General features: G+C 45.0%; 2 protein-coding genes across 2 annotated transcripts in view; one reads left to right on the top strand and one right to left on the bottom strand.

Annotated features, from left to right (window-relative positions):
- Positions 1-19602, top strand: part of LOC133358489 (NXPE family member 3-like) — a gene marked incomplete at its 3' end in the record, with an annotated part of 180920 nt that overhangs the window by 96161 nt on the left and 65157 nt on the right. The window lies entirely within an intron of this gene.
- LOC133358538 (nectin-4-like) lies at positions 1207-19256 on the bottom strand. The gene is made up of 7 exons (XM_061576901.1): positions 19078-19256; positions 10623-10688; positions 9453-9547; positions 7956-8115; positions 6436-6568; positions 4830-4863; positions 1207-2960 (listed from the first exon to the last, which is right to left on the bottom strand). The coding sequence occupies exons 1-7, from the start codon at positions 19127-19129 to the stop codon at positions 2940-2942; spliced, it is 561 nt and encodes a 186-aa protein (XP_061432885.1). The 5' UTR covers positions 19130-19256; the 3' UTR covers positions 1207-2939.

Genomic DNA, 19602 nt, shown 5'->3' with positions numbered 1-19602 from the left:
CAGTGCTCTGAGGAAGACCTAAAGTTGTCACCACGTGATCATATTTGCACAGAGTTTTAACTATATTTAGCAGCTTAACACGGAAGCTTTCGTGACCAATATAATCCATGATACAGGTTTTATGGGTTCGGTCGCGTAAATAAAAGTGTCGTTAAACCCACCATCACCCGACACAACCAATTAGTATGATTTGTCATGTAAACAGAACTTGCCAATTCGTCGCTAGTACAGCACACCGCTTGTGTGTTGGAGATCAAAGTCACAACATTTACAATCTGGGTACGATGTTTCACCAGTAACACAACTAGCATCATCAGGTGACAGACAAACTTGCGGAGAAATCAGATACCATATATATAGACTCAGCATTATTTTACTCAGTGGGGTCATCATCATCATCGGTTGGAAATTTCTAGCGGCAAAATACTTTATAAACCACGTGAGGCCATCAGAGGACACTGCCCATTGAACGCATCCCGTAACCTCTGCCTTATAATAGCGCCTTAAATAGCGCCTTATTTGTGGGGGGGGGGAGGTGGTGAGTGGGAATTTTAGGGCTCCCTTCACGCCAATTTTGAATACAAGCGCTTGAAAAAAAATTGTCCAGGCTCCGTTAGCCGACTAATGTAACGACTACAAAAATCCACAGGCTTAGCGACTTGACTAATATTCCACAGGCTGTCGTCAAACGAGATAAGATATAAAAAAAATAACGGCAAATACATTAACACGGCTGCCCAACAGCAGAGATAATAACATTAGGCTACCCGTTTCAAAGACGCTTCTTCACAGCGCTGGACGGAGATTGACCGACTGCAGAGTCTGAGATAGCAATTTACACTGTGGCACTCTGGACGAAAGTGTGAAATGTTGAGAACTCACCGAGACAAAGATATTCTAGAGTTGACACACCTACCTCTCTTAGGTTTTTTTGGTAAAGTCACGTAGGTAAAAATTAATAAAAGTAATAATAGAAATAAAATAATACAATTCTCACGACGTTTCGGAGGCAACACAAGTCTCCGTCATCAGGTGGGACCGTCACAGCTAGATTTACTGCATCAATGATGTATCAAGGATACAGATTTACTGTATCAATGATGTATCAATGACAGTAAATCTGTGATACAGTAAATCTAGCTGCGATAGTCCCACCTGATGACGGAGACTTGTGTTGCCTCCGAAAAGTCGTGAGAATTGTATTATTTTATTATGTTTTATTTTTATTATTTTATTATCTCCCTTCTACGTGACTTTACCCAAAGAACCAAGAAGATATTTTATTTCTACTATTACTTTAATTAATTTTAATGTTATTTTTTACCTACGTGACTTTACCAAAAAACCTAAGAGTATGAATCCTTGCAGCCACGAAAGTTTCACATCTAGAATTGACACACCTGCCTGCACAGTTGCCATTAGCAATGGTCTACAGCACAGTCTGCGCACATTTTCAGTTTGGACATTCATAGTAGCCAAAAGATTTCGAAATGCGCGATGCCGATTCTAAATATGTTAGGGAAACACCGAAAGACCCAGAGAAAAATCGACGTGACCACAACTTACTGCGGCGGAGGCGTTCTAAGAAGCTGGCTGCATTATGATCATCATCGAATCGAATCTGCAAGCCGAGACCGAGACTTTAATAAAAAGACACACCACCCACCGATTTGAACGAACACGGATCCCCTGTAGCGGCACAACATGGCTCGATGGGCAACCTTGACACAAGAGTAACAAAAAAACTATGAAATATGTTAAAGCGCGTTACGTTTTAAGGCTATTGTAAAGTAATCAACGAAGAACGTATGAAAATTTGAAAAAAGTGGAGTTTTTTTCTTCTTCAAATTTTCTTGCTGTGGATTTCACACCTGATGATGATTGCTTGTGTTCCAGTCGAAACGTCGTGTGAATTTTAATTGTTTTATATCAATATTATTTCATTATTTCCCTTCTACGTGACTTTACCGAAAGAACCAAGAATATGAATCCCTGCAGTCACGAAAGCTTTAAATCAAAACGTATGAAGTAACAACTTGAATATTGTAATCACAAGCGAAAGGCAATTTTGTATCCTCATGACAACATAGTCCCCGGGTTGCGGAAGAACTGGCGTACGGAAATTCGACCTTACGTAAAAGCTCGCCATGAAACACGTGAAAAAAATGTCAACATGCGGAAATGTTTTGCGTTAGTTGCGTACGCGAAAGTAGTGCGACGCGGTGAGGTTGCGGATGAATACCGCGGAGCGAGGAGGCGTAAAAAGGCAGGGCTGAGGCTCCCTCTGCAGCCCTGCCTTGAGAGCTTATGACCACCTGATGTTGAACCCGATGATGCAATTCCCATCTCTCCTTCTTCCTCATCTAGCAAGCAAGTCCTTCGTCATTCACAACTATTTCCGGCTACGGGATTTTATCTTGATTTTATCTTGATTTTATCTTGATTTTATCTTGATTTTATCTTGATTTTATCTTGATTTTATCTTGATTTTATCTTGATTTGGGGGGAAAATTGTTCAGTTTCGGAAGTGCAGAAAACTTGGTGTTGCGAATTGTTCTCGGGAGCCTAACCCCCCCCCCCTCCGTAACCCGGGGACTGTCTGTATAAAACATGTAAAGATTACACAAATAAATTAGCTTTATCATGATAAGAGCCGATTGAGCATTGGACACGATCACAATTATGATTCGAGACCTCGGGGGAGTCTCTTGACGGAGCGGCTGAAGCAAGACTGATTCTGAAACCCAGTCTCGCAAAATGTAAAGTATTAAAAGACCACAAGTGGCATGGAGGCTCACAAGTTTACCGGTAGGGGAGAGTTTGTTGGAAACAAGACATACACATACGTAGACCACGACATGCCTATTTGTCCATGACCTGGTTGCGACAAACGAAGATTCAGCCAAAAGCAGCAACGACCCAGGTTTCAGCGGGGTGGTTTATGCAGTTTGGTGGCCACGCTGGGAAAAAAGAAAACACAAGAGGAACACAGAGTTACACTCCATCATACATTTGACATTTCCTTGGTCACACAGAAAAGCCGGAGTCTCACTAATCCTTTTCAGGAGGATCCCGACAGGTTTTCGTAACGGTTGGTGGTGGGGGTGACGATGGCCGTGTAAAGTCCAATCGCTACGCAATTTTACGGTAAATTTTACCAAACGCGGCACATTTGCACCGCCACCACCACCACCACGCAATGGCCTCAACCTCCTCCTCTTGCGAACGACGTCACGGGATCTTTAACTTCCGCCGTGAACCGAAGCAAGACAAGTTCAAGCTCATGTATTAGGTGTAGCCCTGTGAGCCATTCGGCTCTTGAATCGGGTGCAACCGCAACAAACAAAAAACAAAAACATGAACAAGAAAACATCTTAAAGTGAATATGTGACTAAGTGCAAACAGAAAATCCAAGAAAAGACTGCAAAATATTGCAGAAAAAGCACCGTACACCAACGCTGTGTGCAAAAGTCCCAGTGGGATGCAAGTCAAACAACAACAACCACAAGACAACTTAGATTAAGGCCATCAGTCTTACTCCGTACTACAACAAATATAGCTAAACCAATAAACTTTTCGAAATCACCAAAATAAAGCCATGAAAGCAATTAAACAGTAATCATAGGAACTGTGACGGAATTTTCACAATAAACAACATAAACAACATGTACTACCAAAAACCCTGCAGCCATAGCTGGGCTGCACGAGTCACTCCACAACAGCAGGAGCATCAAGACGGCGCACAGAATAATTTTTTTTCCACTGCAATGCACCCGCGGTATTGATCGGCGCAGCCACTGGGTTGGAGGCACGAGCCTTTTGAAACGGGCGGCGAGGGCGCCACCGCTAACAGCAAATGTCACAGCTATTATCTGCGCCACCACATGATATTCGTACAGCGAGGTGCGCTGTGGCAGTCCAGAGCGTCACTCGTGTGGTCTCACTCCACACGATAAAGCGGCGTCCCGTGCATTGATAACACTGGTCAACACACTTTTTCTGGCCTAAGGTATTCCAACGGTCTTAATGTAATTTTGGGGTGCTGATTCCAAATCTGGCATCAGTTTTTGTCTATCACATCAGGTTTTTGAGATATTAAATTTTGCATTTTCAATAAAAACTGCAGAAGAAAAATATTAAATAACTGTGGATATCTAGGTAAAATGATATTATAAACACACTATCCTAAAAATACAGCACCATATTTTAACACTAAAGCAGTCACTGACTCGCAACAACTTGCTATCATAAGTGACAGAGTTAATTTGGGGTAAAATCAATGAAAATGGGGTATGCCGATAGCATAAAAATGAGATGTGACCAGTGTAATCTTGTGACTGTGATTTGTTCTCAGTGCCCTTGAGACAATTTATTTACCGAAAAGTTTTTATTTTTGTTTCACCAGCTAAGGCCTCACTGAGCTATGTAGCTCTTTTTGATAAACGAATGGACTATAAATTATCGCTCCACCAAAGTGACTTATCACGTGGAAATTCATAGCAGCCAAATACCCTAAAGGCACGTTCAGAAATGTGAGGACCCGGAGAAAAATCCACGCGACCACGGGGAGACATTCAAACTCCAAATAAACAGCAGCAGGCATCAGGGTAGGGATCGAACCCACACCCTCCTGCATACCAGGCGAGGGAACTAACATCCCCGCACACCGTGGAGCCCAACCACCGTCTTTCAGCTCCTGCAGAGGTGCCGCATGACCTATGCGGGGCCAGCAGAGTACGGCCCTGGCATGGCTTGGACGTTGCAGTGGGAAAAAATAGTGATATTAGTGTCGTGGGAGAGGAGAGGGAGGTTAGAAAGAGTTTACTTACAAGAGGTTGATTATTGTCTTCCGCCCTTCTCCCACTAGCAGAGTTGGGAAACACAAAACGTGACGTTAATAACACCGGTCAACAAGAAAAAATGTTTTTTCTGGCCTGGACTTTTGCAGCTGTTCTAGACTAATTTCAGGGTGCCGATTCCAAATCTGATCTCAGATTTGCTCTATCACATCTAATTTTTATGCTATCGGCATACCCCATTTTCATTGATTTTACCCGAAATTAACTCTGTCACTTTTGATTGCAAGTTGTTGTGAGTCAGTGACTGCTTTAGTGTTAAAATACGGTGCTGTATTTTTAGGATAGTGTGTTTATAATATCATTTCATGTAGATGTACACATTTACTTAATATTTTTCTTCTGCAATTTTTATTGAAAATGCAATATTTGATAGCTCAAAAAACTGATGCCAGATTTGGAATCAGCACCCCAAAATTACCTTGAAACCGTTGGAATACCTTATGCCAGAAAAAGTGTATTGACCAGTGAAATCAGTCAAGCCCTGGTGTTTACTGCCGAGATTATAAGAATAAAACTGCTATTTACAGGAAATGTTTTCCTTCTCTTGCGATTGCCCCCCCCCCCGTCCCCCCCGTATCTACGAAGGTAAAAAACTCATCCCTGCGATCGCTTGCTCGAGATAATTTGAGGCAAAGGCGCCTTACCCTGGTATAATAAAAAAAAGTTTTAGTTTAGTCTTGGAAGTGGGGGCAAATATCCACGCTTTACCCCGCCACACGCAACCTGCCCATCAACGGAACTATTAAGTACAGTAATCCCTCGTTTATTGCGGTTAATGGGGACCGGAACCCCTCGCGATAGGTGAAAATCCGCGAAGTAGGATTGGCGCCCCTAGGAATTTCGTGCTCTCATTCGGCGATCTCGCGCCGGGAACCAATCACGTGCCTTGTCCGAGTGCCCGTGGGTATGTACAAAGCATCCTGGGAAACCGTTTCTCTCGCGCATCACGATGAAACAACGCTGTTTTCCGCAATACGGCTGCCGATATGGCGGTATTATTTAGTTTTTATTTTTCGATGAATATTTTGGAAAAATCAGCGATGCACTGAGGCCGCGAAACTTGAACCGCGAAGTGGCGAGGGATTACTGTATTTCTATTTTACCAGGTAAGGAACACTGAGCTATGAGATTTTTTTTCAGAAGTAACCTAGCCAAAACTATTGCCCAATGAAGTGGCTCATCACATGGCAATGCATTGGAGCAAAATGCTCTTAGCGCATGCTTCTAAATGTGGAGGTAATAAAATATTTTAAAATACTTAAAAAAAACACACGCTTTAATGAAATGTACTGTCCGAGCTGCCCCTCCCCCTGCATCGTCAGGGTCGGGATCGAACCCACGACCCTCCTGCATACCAATGCAAGGTAGTTAACATCTCCTAGCCACCCCTTGATGATGATGAAAAACACGCAAACTCTAAATATGCAGCAGCAGGCATCGTCAGGATCGGGATCAAACTCACAACCTCCTGCAGACCAGGCGAGGTAGTTAACATCTCCCAGCCACCACGGCGCGCCCTAATCCGTCCGTGCCAGCGCACACGACACAAGACGTGCACCGAAAGTTCTTTACTTACTTTTTTTCATTCTTTTTCCAAAGGTAGGCAAACACTACTGCGGCGATTGCCGCGAATACAAAAAGAACCCCCAAAATGATGGCGCTCCAATTTGGTGTCGGCGGCTTCGGCGGCGTCGGCGGCGGTGGAGGAGCTGTGAGAAAAGGCGGAGGAATATTGAGCTCGACACGATAACAATTTCGGCCGTGATTCTCTTACTATGTTGTCCCAAAATATAAGTATATTAAATGCTAAGGTTGAGTACAGAAAAACCCCTCTCGGCGACGGTAATTGGTTCGACGAAACCGGTCGTAGATTTGGTCAAGCGAGGAAGAGGAAAGAAACATTAAAGGTTTCATTAGTTCCGATAGCATTGAAAGTTAAACATTCTCACCCAAAAAAAGTACTTTATAATATGTAAACAATGGATGTTAATAGGTAAAGATACTAACAACACCATAAACATATCATATTAAAATAGACACAGTTAATCAATGCATTGATTAATATCTAATGTACCTTCAACAGCCCGTTGCTAACAGGGGAATGGTCAGTAACAAAACACATTGGGTTCTATGGAGGCACTACACTACTATACACTACACTATACACTACAATACACTACTATACACTACACTACAACACTACTATACACTACACACTACACTATAACACTACTATACACTACTATACACTACACTATACACTACACTATACTCTACACTACTATACACTACACTATAACACTACTATACACTACACATTGGGCTCTATGGAGGCACTACACTACTATACACTACACTATACACTACACTACTATACACTACAATACACTACACTACTATACACTACACTATAACACTACTATACACTACACTATACACTACACTACTACACACTACACTATAACACTACTATACACTACACTACTATACACTACACTACTATACACTACTATACACTACACATTGGGCTCTATTGAGGCCCATCGTTAAGCGATTAGTCGTTAAAGAGCGGTTCTACTGTACGTGTTGTAATCCGGAGAACATGTCGCAGGTCTTCCAAAAGATGCGTTGTTTTTTAAATCCCGCTGTTGAGGGTTCACCTTCAAACCTTCATGAAGACGCCTCCAACCAACCCATTATAAAACACATTCCTGCAGAGGGAGCTGGTAGGAACGTTGGGTTGCTCGGTCAATGGCCAGGGTCAACGGCGGCGTGGCGTATTCCGCAAATATGGCCGACTGTGAGGGCGGGCACAAGCCGGCGTGAGTAGGTTAAACGTTGAGTTTTATAAGGGCACCACGGGGTGACCAGCCCCTCCCCACCCAGCCCCTCTCCACCCTTCCCACCCAGCCCCTCTCCACCCTCCCCACCCAGCCCCACCCCCTACCCAGCCCCTCTCCACCCTCCCCAACCAGCCCCTCTCCACCCTCCCCACCCAGCCCCTCTCCACCCTCCCCACCCAGCCCCTCTACACCCTCCCCACCCAGCCCCTCCCTACCCTCCCCACACAGCCCCTCCCCACCCAGCCCCACTCACCATTGACCTTGAGAGTGAAATGCATTTCTCTGGCTGCGGGCGGGAAGGTAGTCACCGAACACTTGTAATCGCCCTCGTCCGCTGGGGTGACGTTGTTGATTACAATTTCAGAAGCCTCGTCGTGCAGAACGCCCATGGTCACACGACCCAAGTAGTTGTCCTGGGCAAAACAAGGGGCGACGGGGGGGGGGTGGGGTATTGAGAGGTGGCCGGGAGACTCAGGAAGGTCCAAATACGCTGGGGCCGGCACCGTTGAGTGAATGATTGTGCAATGGTTGAAAAGGGAATAATATTAAAGTTAGTTTTTTTCTTTCAGGAGATGAAATGTGAGGTTATATCCGGGTCGTTGACGGATTAGAACTCGTCACGATGATTGGCTCTGCCGGTCCTGGTCCATAGCCAATGGGGGGAAGCCTAGGGGTGTGGCCCTGACGTGATGGAAAGGTGACAGCTGTAAGTAGAGGATTGGTTCTGCTGGCTTTAGCCACAGCCAATGGGGAGACGAGTCAGGGGCGTGGTCCCGGGAGCCTACGATGGAGTCTGGAATATTCCATAGAAGCTAACCGGGATTGGTGGAAACGTACCACGTGACCCGGGTATTAAATAGGGGTGGAGACGAACAACCCGTGGTCAGAACGGGAACGAACGGAGGAGGAGGCCACGCGAGAGCGGGGCTCCGGGTTGCCACGTGGCTGCGCATGTCTCTCTCCCTCTCTATCCCTCTCACGCTGCCTGTCAGCAGCATGAAGGAGAGCTGTAATGAAAAGTGAATAAAAGACCGGATTCCAGAAGTCGCCTCAACGACCTTTATTACAGATGTACAATCTTGTAAATCTGTAACAGTGGTGGTTACAGATTTACAAGAGGGGTAGTGTAGCTGGAATGTGATTTAAACTTCCGATGAGCTGAGATCTCGGGGACAAACCCGGGAGGTTGCAGCTGGCACCGGCCCAGTAACGAATAACTGCACAATAAATCGATACTCGGGTATACATTTGGTTGAGCAAATAATTTGATCAAATTCCATCTCTGAGAATGATTGGCCCACACCCGAGACAGCTTTCCTTAGAGCCTAGTCTCACATGGGTTGGACCAGATGACGCCAAAAGGCGCACAACTCAAAGACAATACACCATCAGAGTATGAGAGCTAGGGGTAAGCATTTACACCATTGGTACCTCATTTGCCAGTAACAAATATGATAATTGTTTTTTTTTACCCCGAGCTCTCATACTCTGATGGTGCATTGTCTTTGAGTTGTGCGCCTTTTGGCGTCATCTGGTCCATCCCATGTGAGACTAGGCTCTAAGGAAAGCTGTCTCGGGTGTGGACCAATCAACTTCAAGGACAGTGCATACATTATCAGAGTTATGTTTTTTGTTTGCATTGTGACTGCAGGTATTGTGGTCTATGCAAACATGACTCCTCGTAAAAAAGGTGTCAGTTTTGTTGCCAGATAAAAAGAGTAAAAAAAACAATTATCATTTTAAATCTTACCGGGATGTATATCATGTTGTTCGGGTTGAGTATCGCCACTGTATTGTCTTTAGTCTTTGTCCACTCCATCTGCGTGAAAGTAACGTTTGCCGCTGCTGCAAAGAGCATGCCACAGACAACCACGGCAAGTTATGGACTTATCGCTCACAAGCGGATATCAATATCTGCCGCATGTTTTCTATGGATCACTGTGAGAGTATATGGGTCACTGTGCATGAGTGACTCATGCAGCCAGCTATGGCTGCAGGGTTTTGGTAGTACATGTTGTTTATGTCATTTATTGTGAAAACTCCGTCACAGTCCCTATGATCACTGTTACATTGCTTTCATGGCTTTATTTTGGCGATTTCGAAAAGTGTATTCGTTTAGCCATGTTTGTTTGTTGTAGTACGTAGTAAGACTGATGGCCTTAATCTAAGTTGTCTTGTGGTTGTTGTTGTTGTTTGACATGCATCCCACTGGGATTTTTGCACACAGCGTTGGTGTACGGTGTTTTTTCTGCAATATTTTGCTGTCTTTTCTTGGATTTTCTGTTTGCACTTAGTCACATAGTCACTTTAAGATGTTTTCTTGTTCATGTTTTTGTTTGTTGCGGTTGCACCCGATTCAATAGCCGAATGGCTCACAGGGCTACACCTAATACATTAACTTGAACTTGTGTGTGAACCCATGGGTCTCTGTGCGAGTCCAAGGGTCAATTGTGCGAGTCTATGAGCCTCCAACCCATGGGTCACTTTGCGAGCTCGTGGATTTCCTGGCGAGACTCTGGGTCCCCGTGTGAGGCTATGGATCTCTACTGTGAGTCCATAGTTGTCCAAGTCGATGGATAACTTTGCAAGTCTGAGTGTGTACATTATGGGTGTCTGTGAGTCGACGGGTCACAAACGTTAATAAAGTTACATGAATCTGGGCTCGCACACAATCATTAAAATGTGCCAAATTCCAATTTTTTTTTTTATTGGTAAACGAATAATACTTGTGGTCCAGAATGTGACAGAAAACTTAGCAAAGATTCTCCTGAAACAGTATTGTGAGACCCGGTGAGGCTTTTCCGTGTAAACAAATGTAATAATAATACTGGATTACAAGACACACTTCCAACTTTTGATTTAAACGCACACAAATGAAAACATATTATCCGGAGAAAATCGAGCGATTACGCACACGTACCAACATAGCTGCACACCATCTTTGCGGAATCTCCACTGGTGACGTTGATCATTGTCTTCGCATCGGCTGTTGAAAAACAGAAAATGTAATTGGTTTTATAAAGAGGCGTTGAATTCAAACCCTACCACCAATCCCACTGTCACCACTCGCACTAGAAGAGGTCTCCCCGGGGAATTCCACGAATGCCCTTGGCACCTCATCATTGCTGGCCTGCTTCTGCTACATCACCACCACCAACTCCGGCTTTGGTCTCCTCAGTTGACCCCTCCTTCAAGGAAAGCTCTTACAGTCTCACCACCACCACCACTTGGCATGATTACACTGGTCAACAACAAAAAAACAATTCTTTCTGGCCTGAACTTTTGCAGCTGTTTTAGACTAATTTCAGGGTGCTGATTCCAAATCTGATCCACCGCTTGGCTGATGAGAAGTGTTACCAGTGGCAGTACAGCAAGCGGGTTAATTTACATCTGTATGGGGGGGGGGGCGGTGTTTATGTTACAAGCCTTGCCAAGCCACTTCCTTCTTGCCCCCCCTCCCCCACCAGTTGCCAGAGCATTGCTCCCCTGGAGAGAAGCCCCCCCCCCCTTCGCTCAGTTTCACTTCAATTACACTGGTCAACAAAAAAACGTTTTTTTCTGGCCTGGACTTTTGCAGCTGTTTTAGACTAATTTCAGGGTGCCGATTCCAAATTTGATCTCATTTTTATGCTATCGGCATACCCCATTTTCATTGATTTTACCCGAAATAACTCTGTCACTTATGATTGCAAGTTGTTGCGAGTCAGTGACTGTTTTAGTGTTAAAATATGGTGCTGTATTCTTAAGATAGTGTGTTTATAATATCATTTTATGTAGATATCCACATTAATTTAATATTTTTCTTCTGCAGTTTTTATTGAAAATGCAATATTTGATGCCAGATTTGGAATCAGCACCCCAAAATTACCTTAAAACCGTTGGAATACCTTATGCCAGAAAAAGTGTGTTGACCAGTGTTATTTTTGTATTGTTGGTTGTTGTTACTTTCTGACCCGCCCCTTCGGGACATATGTGATAAAGAGCTTCATTAGCTCATCGGATGTCTCCAGAACAAATTCAGATTCCGATTCCGATTATTAACCAGCTGATGGCGACACCAAGAGCAGATTTTAAACACAGAATCTCCGCAGTGCTGCCATGATGAACCCTTTTGAGAGACAAGAGACACGCACTGCGTGGTGTTCCTGCATAGCCAATACAAACCTCCAGGGTTCCATTCAAACATGCCTCCACACAACACATTTGACGAGGATTAAAGCCACTTTTTCAGTCTGTAATAAAAAATAAGGGAAATCTCTACGAGCCAGACATCCGGTCACTGGTCTACGTCCCCCCCGATGTGTGCCAGAAGAATTAGTCCATCACACATTTACAGGAAGCTCCTGCCAAGGCAACCATTGTCAACTCGGCGCTATCTTCACGGGAAAAAGAACTCGCAGATGCCGAGCAGGACGGTTTGGAAACAATTCTCTCGGCCCTCCCAAGGGTGCCACGGCACACCAACTTGCCGACATGGCATATCGAACTCCAAGTGAAATGGCCAATTATTTTTTACAGAAGTCAGATCGCAACGCGAGTAAAATGGTAATTTTCTTGGTTCTTTCGGTAAAGTCACGTAGAAGGGAAATAATAAAATAATAATAAAAATAATAAACATAATAAAATAATTATCACGACGTTTCGGCCACAACACCAGCAGCCGTCCTCAGGTGAAAAACAGGTCTGTCGGAAAGACAGCGTCTGAATGAACACCACCAGGCTTGGCAGCGTATATTTAAGCTGGGTTGAAAGGGGGAAGAGCGCCTAGACAAAATAATTTGCATATCAAGAGGAATTTAGCATATTTATGGGAAATGCAGATATGGGACTAGTCACTACTTGTGGAATGCGTAGGAGGTGGGCGGGGGGTTTCAAAGTCATATTATGCCCGTGCATTATGCAGGATTAGCAGCATCAAAGGGAGGGAGTAGGGTTAGCATGCGTTGTGGCCGAAACGTCGTGAGAATTATTTTATTATGTATAATTTTTTATTATTTTATTATTTCTCTTCTACGTGACTTTACCGAAAGAACAAAGAAGATGAATCCCTGCAGTCACGAACGCTTTAAATCGAAATAAAATGGTAATGTTGTGTCGTGCACCCTCCTCCACCCATTGGCAATGAAAATAAGGAAGTCACGCGAACAAAGCGCTCACATTTTGAATGCTTCGGCACACCCAGTTGGTTGGAGAGTAACCCGCACGCAATTAACAAGTAGGTGTCCACGTTTTATTGGGAGTTGCAACCAGCATCATCCAACCTGCATCATCAGTCGATGGCCAGAACCGTCAAAAATCACCCATCATCCTGGGGCCTTAAATAAGTGACGTAATTTGAGCAACTCCATCATCATAAAGTAACATTTCTTATCATTACCATCAGCACCTTTCGCCAAGGCGCTTGACAAAGCTTTCCGACCATGGTACAAAATGTCAAAATAAGGGAAGGATGGGTGGGGTAGTATGGCCGTTAGTAACCGTGTTTGTAAAAGGAATGAGATGTGGCAGCAGAGGAAGGATGTGATGGTGCCAGGGGGGTTGAAGGAGGAATGGGTTGAGTGTGATAGTGGATGAGGCTGGTAGAAGGGGGTAGCGTATCAACACATCTGGATCAAAACAAATGACTTTCGTGGCCACCGGACGAGGTAACATGAAAACACAACACGTATGCCGCTAACACATCTCTCGTTCATAAGTGAACGAGAGATGGCCAGTTTTTGGCATGCAACCCAAACCATGGGCTATATAGTAAACCAATGCAGCCCGCGCTAATTCAATGGAGCAAAAAGAAAACTACACGGACTCTCTCCTCCTGTGGCTCGCAGAGCTCGACAAAGGCATTTATAGCTCCTGAACATTTTGCGACGCGGAAGAACACCGAAAAATATTTATCAACACCACCCACGCCGATAGACTCCGTGTTTGACAACGGACATTGCGAACCCCCTGATCAAGAGAACGCGGCAGACAGAAATCCTGCTGCTTGAACACAACACTTCAGCAGTTGGTGGCCTTTTAGTGCGGCCCCTGACATGTAGCCCCTGCCCCGACAATAAACAAATGTGATCACACCCCTTGTAGGCGGTGTTATTGAACTTTTTTTACTTTACCAGGTGAGGCCCTTTTTGAGAAACGACCTGGCCACAAATGGTAACTCAACGAATTTGCTTATCATGTGGAAAATGATAACAGCCAAATATTGGAATGTTTATAAATGAGGAGGGAAAACCCGGAGGACCCGAAGAAAAATCCACGTGCCCACGGCGAGAACATGCACCTTCCAAATATACAGCAGGCGTCAGGGTCGGGATTGAGCACACGACCTCCTGCATACTAGGTGAGGTAGTTAACATCTCTTAGCCACCGTGTTAAAACATTATGGCTATAAGAATAAACACTGCTCTAGGCCATCATGAACCCTTCCAATGAATCGCCCAGCTGGAAGTTGCCTTTATTTTACCATTCAATTTTCACCACCCTCCCCAATTCTGAAAGGGAATTTTTGCAGTTATTTTTATACGCTAATTTTTATCTTACAACCGCAAGAATTGAGGAAGAAAGACTGCTAGGGTACGCTCACGTCAGAAAGAATGCCACCAAAAAGCAATAGAAATAGCATCGTAAGCAAAAGTTCATGGAGAAAGAGGTCGAAAAATACATTGTGAATAGCACGCTGCGCTACGAACCCCGAGTCCAATTCCCGCTCATATCTGAGGTTCTGGGACCCCCTAGGTCGCCTCAGCCTTAACCGAGTAGCCTTGCGCAGTGTATATACGCGAGCATTGGGGAGGCAAAGTTGGCCGTGTGTGGCGCTGTTCAAATCACCTGCTCATGCACCATGCCGGCCTTCACTAGCTGCTCACTAAGAGCACATGCCCCTAACAGTATGTTAAAGGCTATACGGAGAGGGGGGGGGGGCACAATGACAGTGGAAAGATTTGGAAATATCAACAAAATACGGTATACGGAGGAGCACAACAAACTCCAAGGAGAGGTTATTCTTTGGGTGTGTCCCTTCCTTTGGCTAACCACTGGAAATGGTCATGACCACTGGACACGGTCTCTTTAAGCCATGGCAGGTCCTGCCCAAGCTCGCTTATTTCTTCTCACTTTATACAGCTATCGTGCTGTGACGTTCCACCTGAAGACGGAAGCTTTTGTTGCCTCCGAAACGTCGTGATTTTTTTTTTTCATTTTACTTTTATTAATTAAATTTTTTTACCTACGTGACTTTACCGAAAAAACCTAAGAATATTTAAGATTGCATTCAATTAGACCTGCTATTGTTTATTTTGGTGCTGCTGTAAATTTCCATGTGGTGATGAGGCCACTTCGTTAGGCTATCGTTTGTGACCAAGACACTTCTGAAAAATAAGCTAATATCTCAGTGGGGCTTTACCTGCTAAGATAAAAAAAGGTTTAATTTTATATATAAAGTGATTTGTTTACCTTTTCTATAGTGTACTTTGCACTCATTGTGTGTTTGTATTGCTTGTTGTAACATTCAGACCTGTCCCTACAGTACACCTGTGAACAAGTATAACCAGTAAAAACAAAGTTTTTCACTATAAATCCTTTATATGCGTGGCGTCTAGAGTCCTCTCGTCCTCTGGCTTGAGATGGCTGCCACCTATGGGTCAGATGATTGTCTGCAGTATTAAACAATTGGTAATTAAATATTTAATTTGTTTTCCCTAAACAATGTAAAAGCTAATATCTCAGTGGGGTTTTACCTGCTAAGATAAAAAAAGGTTTAATTTTATAAATAAAGTGATTTGTTTACTCTTTACTATAGTGTACTCTGCACTCACTGTGTGTTTGTATTGCTTGTTGTAACATTCAGACCTGCCCCTACAGTACACCTGTGAAAAAGAGCTTTTTAGCTCGCCTTTGAATATCTTTGTCGCAAGATTTGTCGAACAAATGAACAAGTTCAGAGCTGAAGAGACGGTCGCCGCCCAATGACCAGCTTTGAGGACAGCGACTCGTACATTTTACACGGAAGCCTTCACGACAAATATTTGATAGGCGAGTTCATTTTGGGGTTAGATCGTAAAATGTGATGTTTTTTTGTTAAAACTACGGTATCACCCTCAACCAATCCGACCAGAGCCAATCGAATCCAGTCATGCGGTAAATGACGCAATGCCCGTTGAGTTTGTTATCAGGGAAGTTGGAAAAGCAGGCCAACATTTATAAAGTAGGCTTCTACAGGTTTCGCTGGAGATTACAAGCAGCATCATCGTGTGCTTTTAACACGAGAAAAAAACCTCGGCTCTCACGCTAAGACGCCATCCTTATGGTTTGGCTTGCTGGTGCGGCTTTACAGTCTCTCTCATTACATTGACGTGGCTATATAAATACTTAAATAACGACCGTAGCCCCCCAGAGTCATTGCTTAACAAGCTCTTGCGAAATCGGCAATCGGCGTATGCGGCGGTTGTTTCTTTACAAACGTGAAAATGCACACAAACATCATTCCTACCACCCCCCCCAACGTGTAGCAGAGGTCGCAACCGGGTACCCGATACCCATACCCATACCCTACCCGATACCCGGCTACCCGTTTGCGACCCTGGTGCGGCCGGGTACGGGTAGGCCGTGAGTCACTGGTGAGTCACCGTTTGTCACTCATTTCCCAACGTCTTTTCTCTTCTCACAATTCAAGTTCCTAGAATCAACCCACCCGCGCCTGCAACATGGCTTCATCCCAGAGGTCGCAATCGGGTACCCGATACCCGTACGGGTACAGGTACCCGTTTGCGACCCTGGTGCGGCCGGGTACGGGTAAGGAATCAAAACCCGTTTGCGACCTCTGACGTGTAGTGCGCCAGTAACCCATCGGCAGGGTGATCAACGCACCGTGGGTCGTGGAGTTGTGGTGGGAGCGGTGGTGTGGTGAGCAATGCTGCGCTACGAACCCGGCGACCCGAGTTCGATTCTCCGCTCACGGCTAACAACAGTGACGACTATCTGAACGGGTCCTGGGCCTCCCCTAGGTCGACTCGGCCTCAAATGAGTACCTGGTGCGGTGTGTAGTAAACATCGCCACTGGGGAGACAAAGGCGGCCGGGCGTGGTGCTGGCCACCCGCCCCCTCGTGTGCCGTTCCGGCCTTCATAGGTTCTCCTCGCTAACAGCACTTGCCCCGCAAGCCTGTTAAAGGCTACACGGGAGATCTTTATCTTGTTTAACACCAACTACAACAGGTCAACTGCCAGAGAACTTTGCGGTTACAGGAAACAAAGTTAGACGATAAACGTGAACTGGATTCAAGCGCTTTGTGCGTGTGGCCTGTGCGAATCACGCTTGTGTTGCGATCGAAACGTCGTGTAATATTTTAATATTTTGTTTTATTTTTCTACCTAACGTGACTTTACCGAAAGAACCAAAGAGTATGGATTCCTGCAGTCACGAAAGCTTCAAATCAAGATCGAATCACAAGTGTTCAATTTGGAAGCTACGTAGTGGCTAGGAGAACAAGCTCTCCACACCATGGAGATGAGGATGCTCAGATGGAGCCTCGGACTCACTCGATGGGATCGTGTCAGGAACGAAGACGTTCGGAAGCGACTTGGTGTGGCCCCCATTGCGGACAAGATGCTTGAGGCAAGGCTTCGGTGGTACGGCCATGTGATGCGAAGTGAAGAGTCATCGGTGGCCAAGACTGCCGTGCGTATTGAGCCAGAGGGCCGCCGTCCACGCGGACGTCCGAAGAAGCGATGGATGGATCGAATAAAGGAAGACATGAAGACGGTCAACGCATCCCCTGGACCGAGCCAAATGGAGAAGACAATGCCGAAAAGCGGACCCTGCGCCACAGCGGGAACAACGCTAGGAAGAAGTAGTGGCTAGGAGATGTTAACTACCTCACTAAGTATACAGGAAATCGTGGCTTCGATCCTGACCCAGACGCCTGCTATATATTTGGATTAATGCGTAGTAGGGTTTTCACGACCAATATTATCCAAAAACTAGAGGGTTTTTTTGGGGTTAGATCGCGTAAATATATAAATGTGTCGTCATAAATGACGTCACGCGATTTCGGACAATTTTTGATCCCCCCCCTCAAATATGACGTCACAAAGCTTTGCCCCCCCCCCTAGGTGCGTGACGTCATTTATGGACGGCCCCTTACCTTGTAAAATGTTATTCCTTTGTTACCAGTGTCAGAATAAGAATAATGTCCAGGTAAATCCTAAAGCAATTGCTGAATGGAAGCCTTTCAACCCCCCCCCCTCCTCTGACACTGTAGAGGCAATTCGTGTGGCTGACTTGACCATAATTATAGATTTTAATCTTTCGTGACTGCAAGGATTCATACTCTTTGGGGTTTTTTTCGGTAAAGTTACGTAGGTAAAAATAAAGATAAATAATACAAATAATAGAAATAATAATAGAAATAAAATAATAAATCACGACGTTTCGGAGGCAACACAAGTCTCCGTTATTAATTCTAGATTTGAAGCTTCCGTGACTGCAAGGATTCAAACTCTTTGGGTTTTTTTTTCGGTAAAGTCACGTTGGTAAAACAATAAAATAAATGAAAACAACTAAATTTAATCACGTTTCGGAGGCAACACAAGCCTCCTTCATCAGGTATAAAAAGTTATTTCTGTGCCTTTTTACACCTGATGAAGGAGGCTTTGTTGTGCCTCCGAAACGTCGTGATTTAATTGAGTTGTTTTCATTTATTTTATTTATTGTTTTAACTGCGTGACTTTAACGACCATACTTCACCACGCTGGTCAAATGTGGGGTAGGGTTGTTTGAGGACTGCCAACATTACCATCGAGGGAAAAAAACTCATCATAAATCAACGCTTAATGTAGGCGTTACACTCGTAATAAAGGCGACAATATGTTATAGTAAAATGTGTTATAGTTACAGCAATAAATACACAAATCTGGACTTGAAAAACAATCTATTGTCGGTTTCAACTTCCTGTTCGGGGGTTTTCCATTTTTTTATTCACGTACGCCGCGTCAGATTTTCGTTCATCCCATCTCATTCCACGCGGAACCCCTTCCTATTTTGTGTAAATTATAGTTACAGCCATAAATACACAAATATTAACTTTTAAAAATCTACTTTCGGTTTTAACTTCCTGTTCGGGGGTTTTCCATTTTTTTATTCACGTACGCCGCGTCCGATTTTCGTTCGTCTCATCTCATTCCACGCGAAACCCCTTCCTATTTTGTGTAAATTAATGGCATATTTTTATGACAACGCGTTAAAACTTTATCATCGTCTACGGCTCACGGACGACGCCCAAAACACGCAGGCGAGCGCGCCGTCTCATAGAGCACGCAATTTCTTCGCTTTAATAGCAAACAAACGACACCGCCCGTAACGACGACGACGCGAACACGTCACCTTTCGTGAGGACGACGATCGCCGCCACCACGGCGATGAATCTGACCGACATTGTCGCCTTCTTTGCCGCTTTTTGTTCAAGAGGCGAAACGAGCGCGGAACCCTCGGAGCTTGCGGCCTTGCGTCTGAGACGCCTCACGCGGCCTTGGCCGCTTCATTGAGCCGCCCACCGATTCGCGGGCGGCGCTCCGACCAAAAAAAAGTTGGCGGATCGTTCGCACACCCACACCGCCATTGACCCCTCCCCCCCTTCAAGCCAAACCACGTCGAATCAGCAACGGGAGGAGCAATAATATAATGATGGTACTGGTAGGAACCTCCTGGTTACACCAGCCCACAGGGGATTATTGTGTCCGTCCGTCCGTCGTGCATCCAAAAATGGGAGGGGTGGGGCTGGGTGGAGAGGGGAGGGTGAGGATGGGCTGGGTGGGGAGGGGCTGGGTGGGGAGGGTGGGGAGGGGCTGGGTGGGGAGGGTGGGAAGGGTGGAGAGGGGAGGGTGGGGAGGGGCTGGGTGGAGAGAGGAG

This window comes from Lethenteron reissneri, chromosome 62 (assembly GCF_015708825.2).
Source record: "Lethenteron reissneri isolate LAM-NWPU_2019-01 chromosome 62, ASM1570882v1, whole genome shotgun sequence".
NCBI lineage: Eukaryota > Metazoa > Chordata > Hyperoartia > Petromyzontiformes > Petromyzontidae > Lethenteron > Lethenteron reissneri.
Note: the sequence above shows the minus strand (reverse complement) of the source record. Positions and strands in the feature narration are given on the sequence as shown.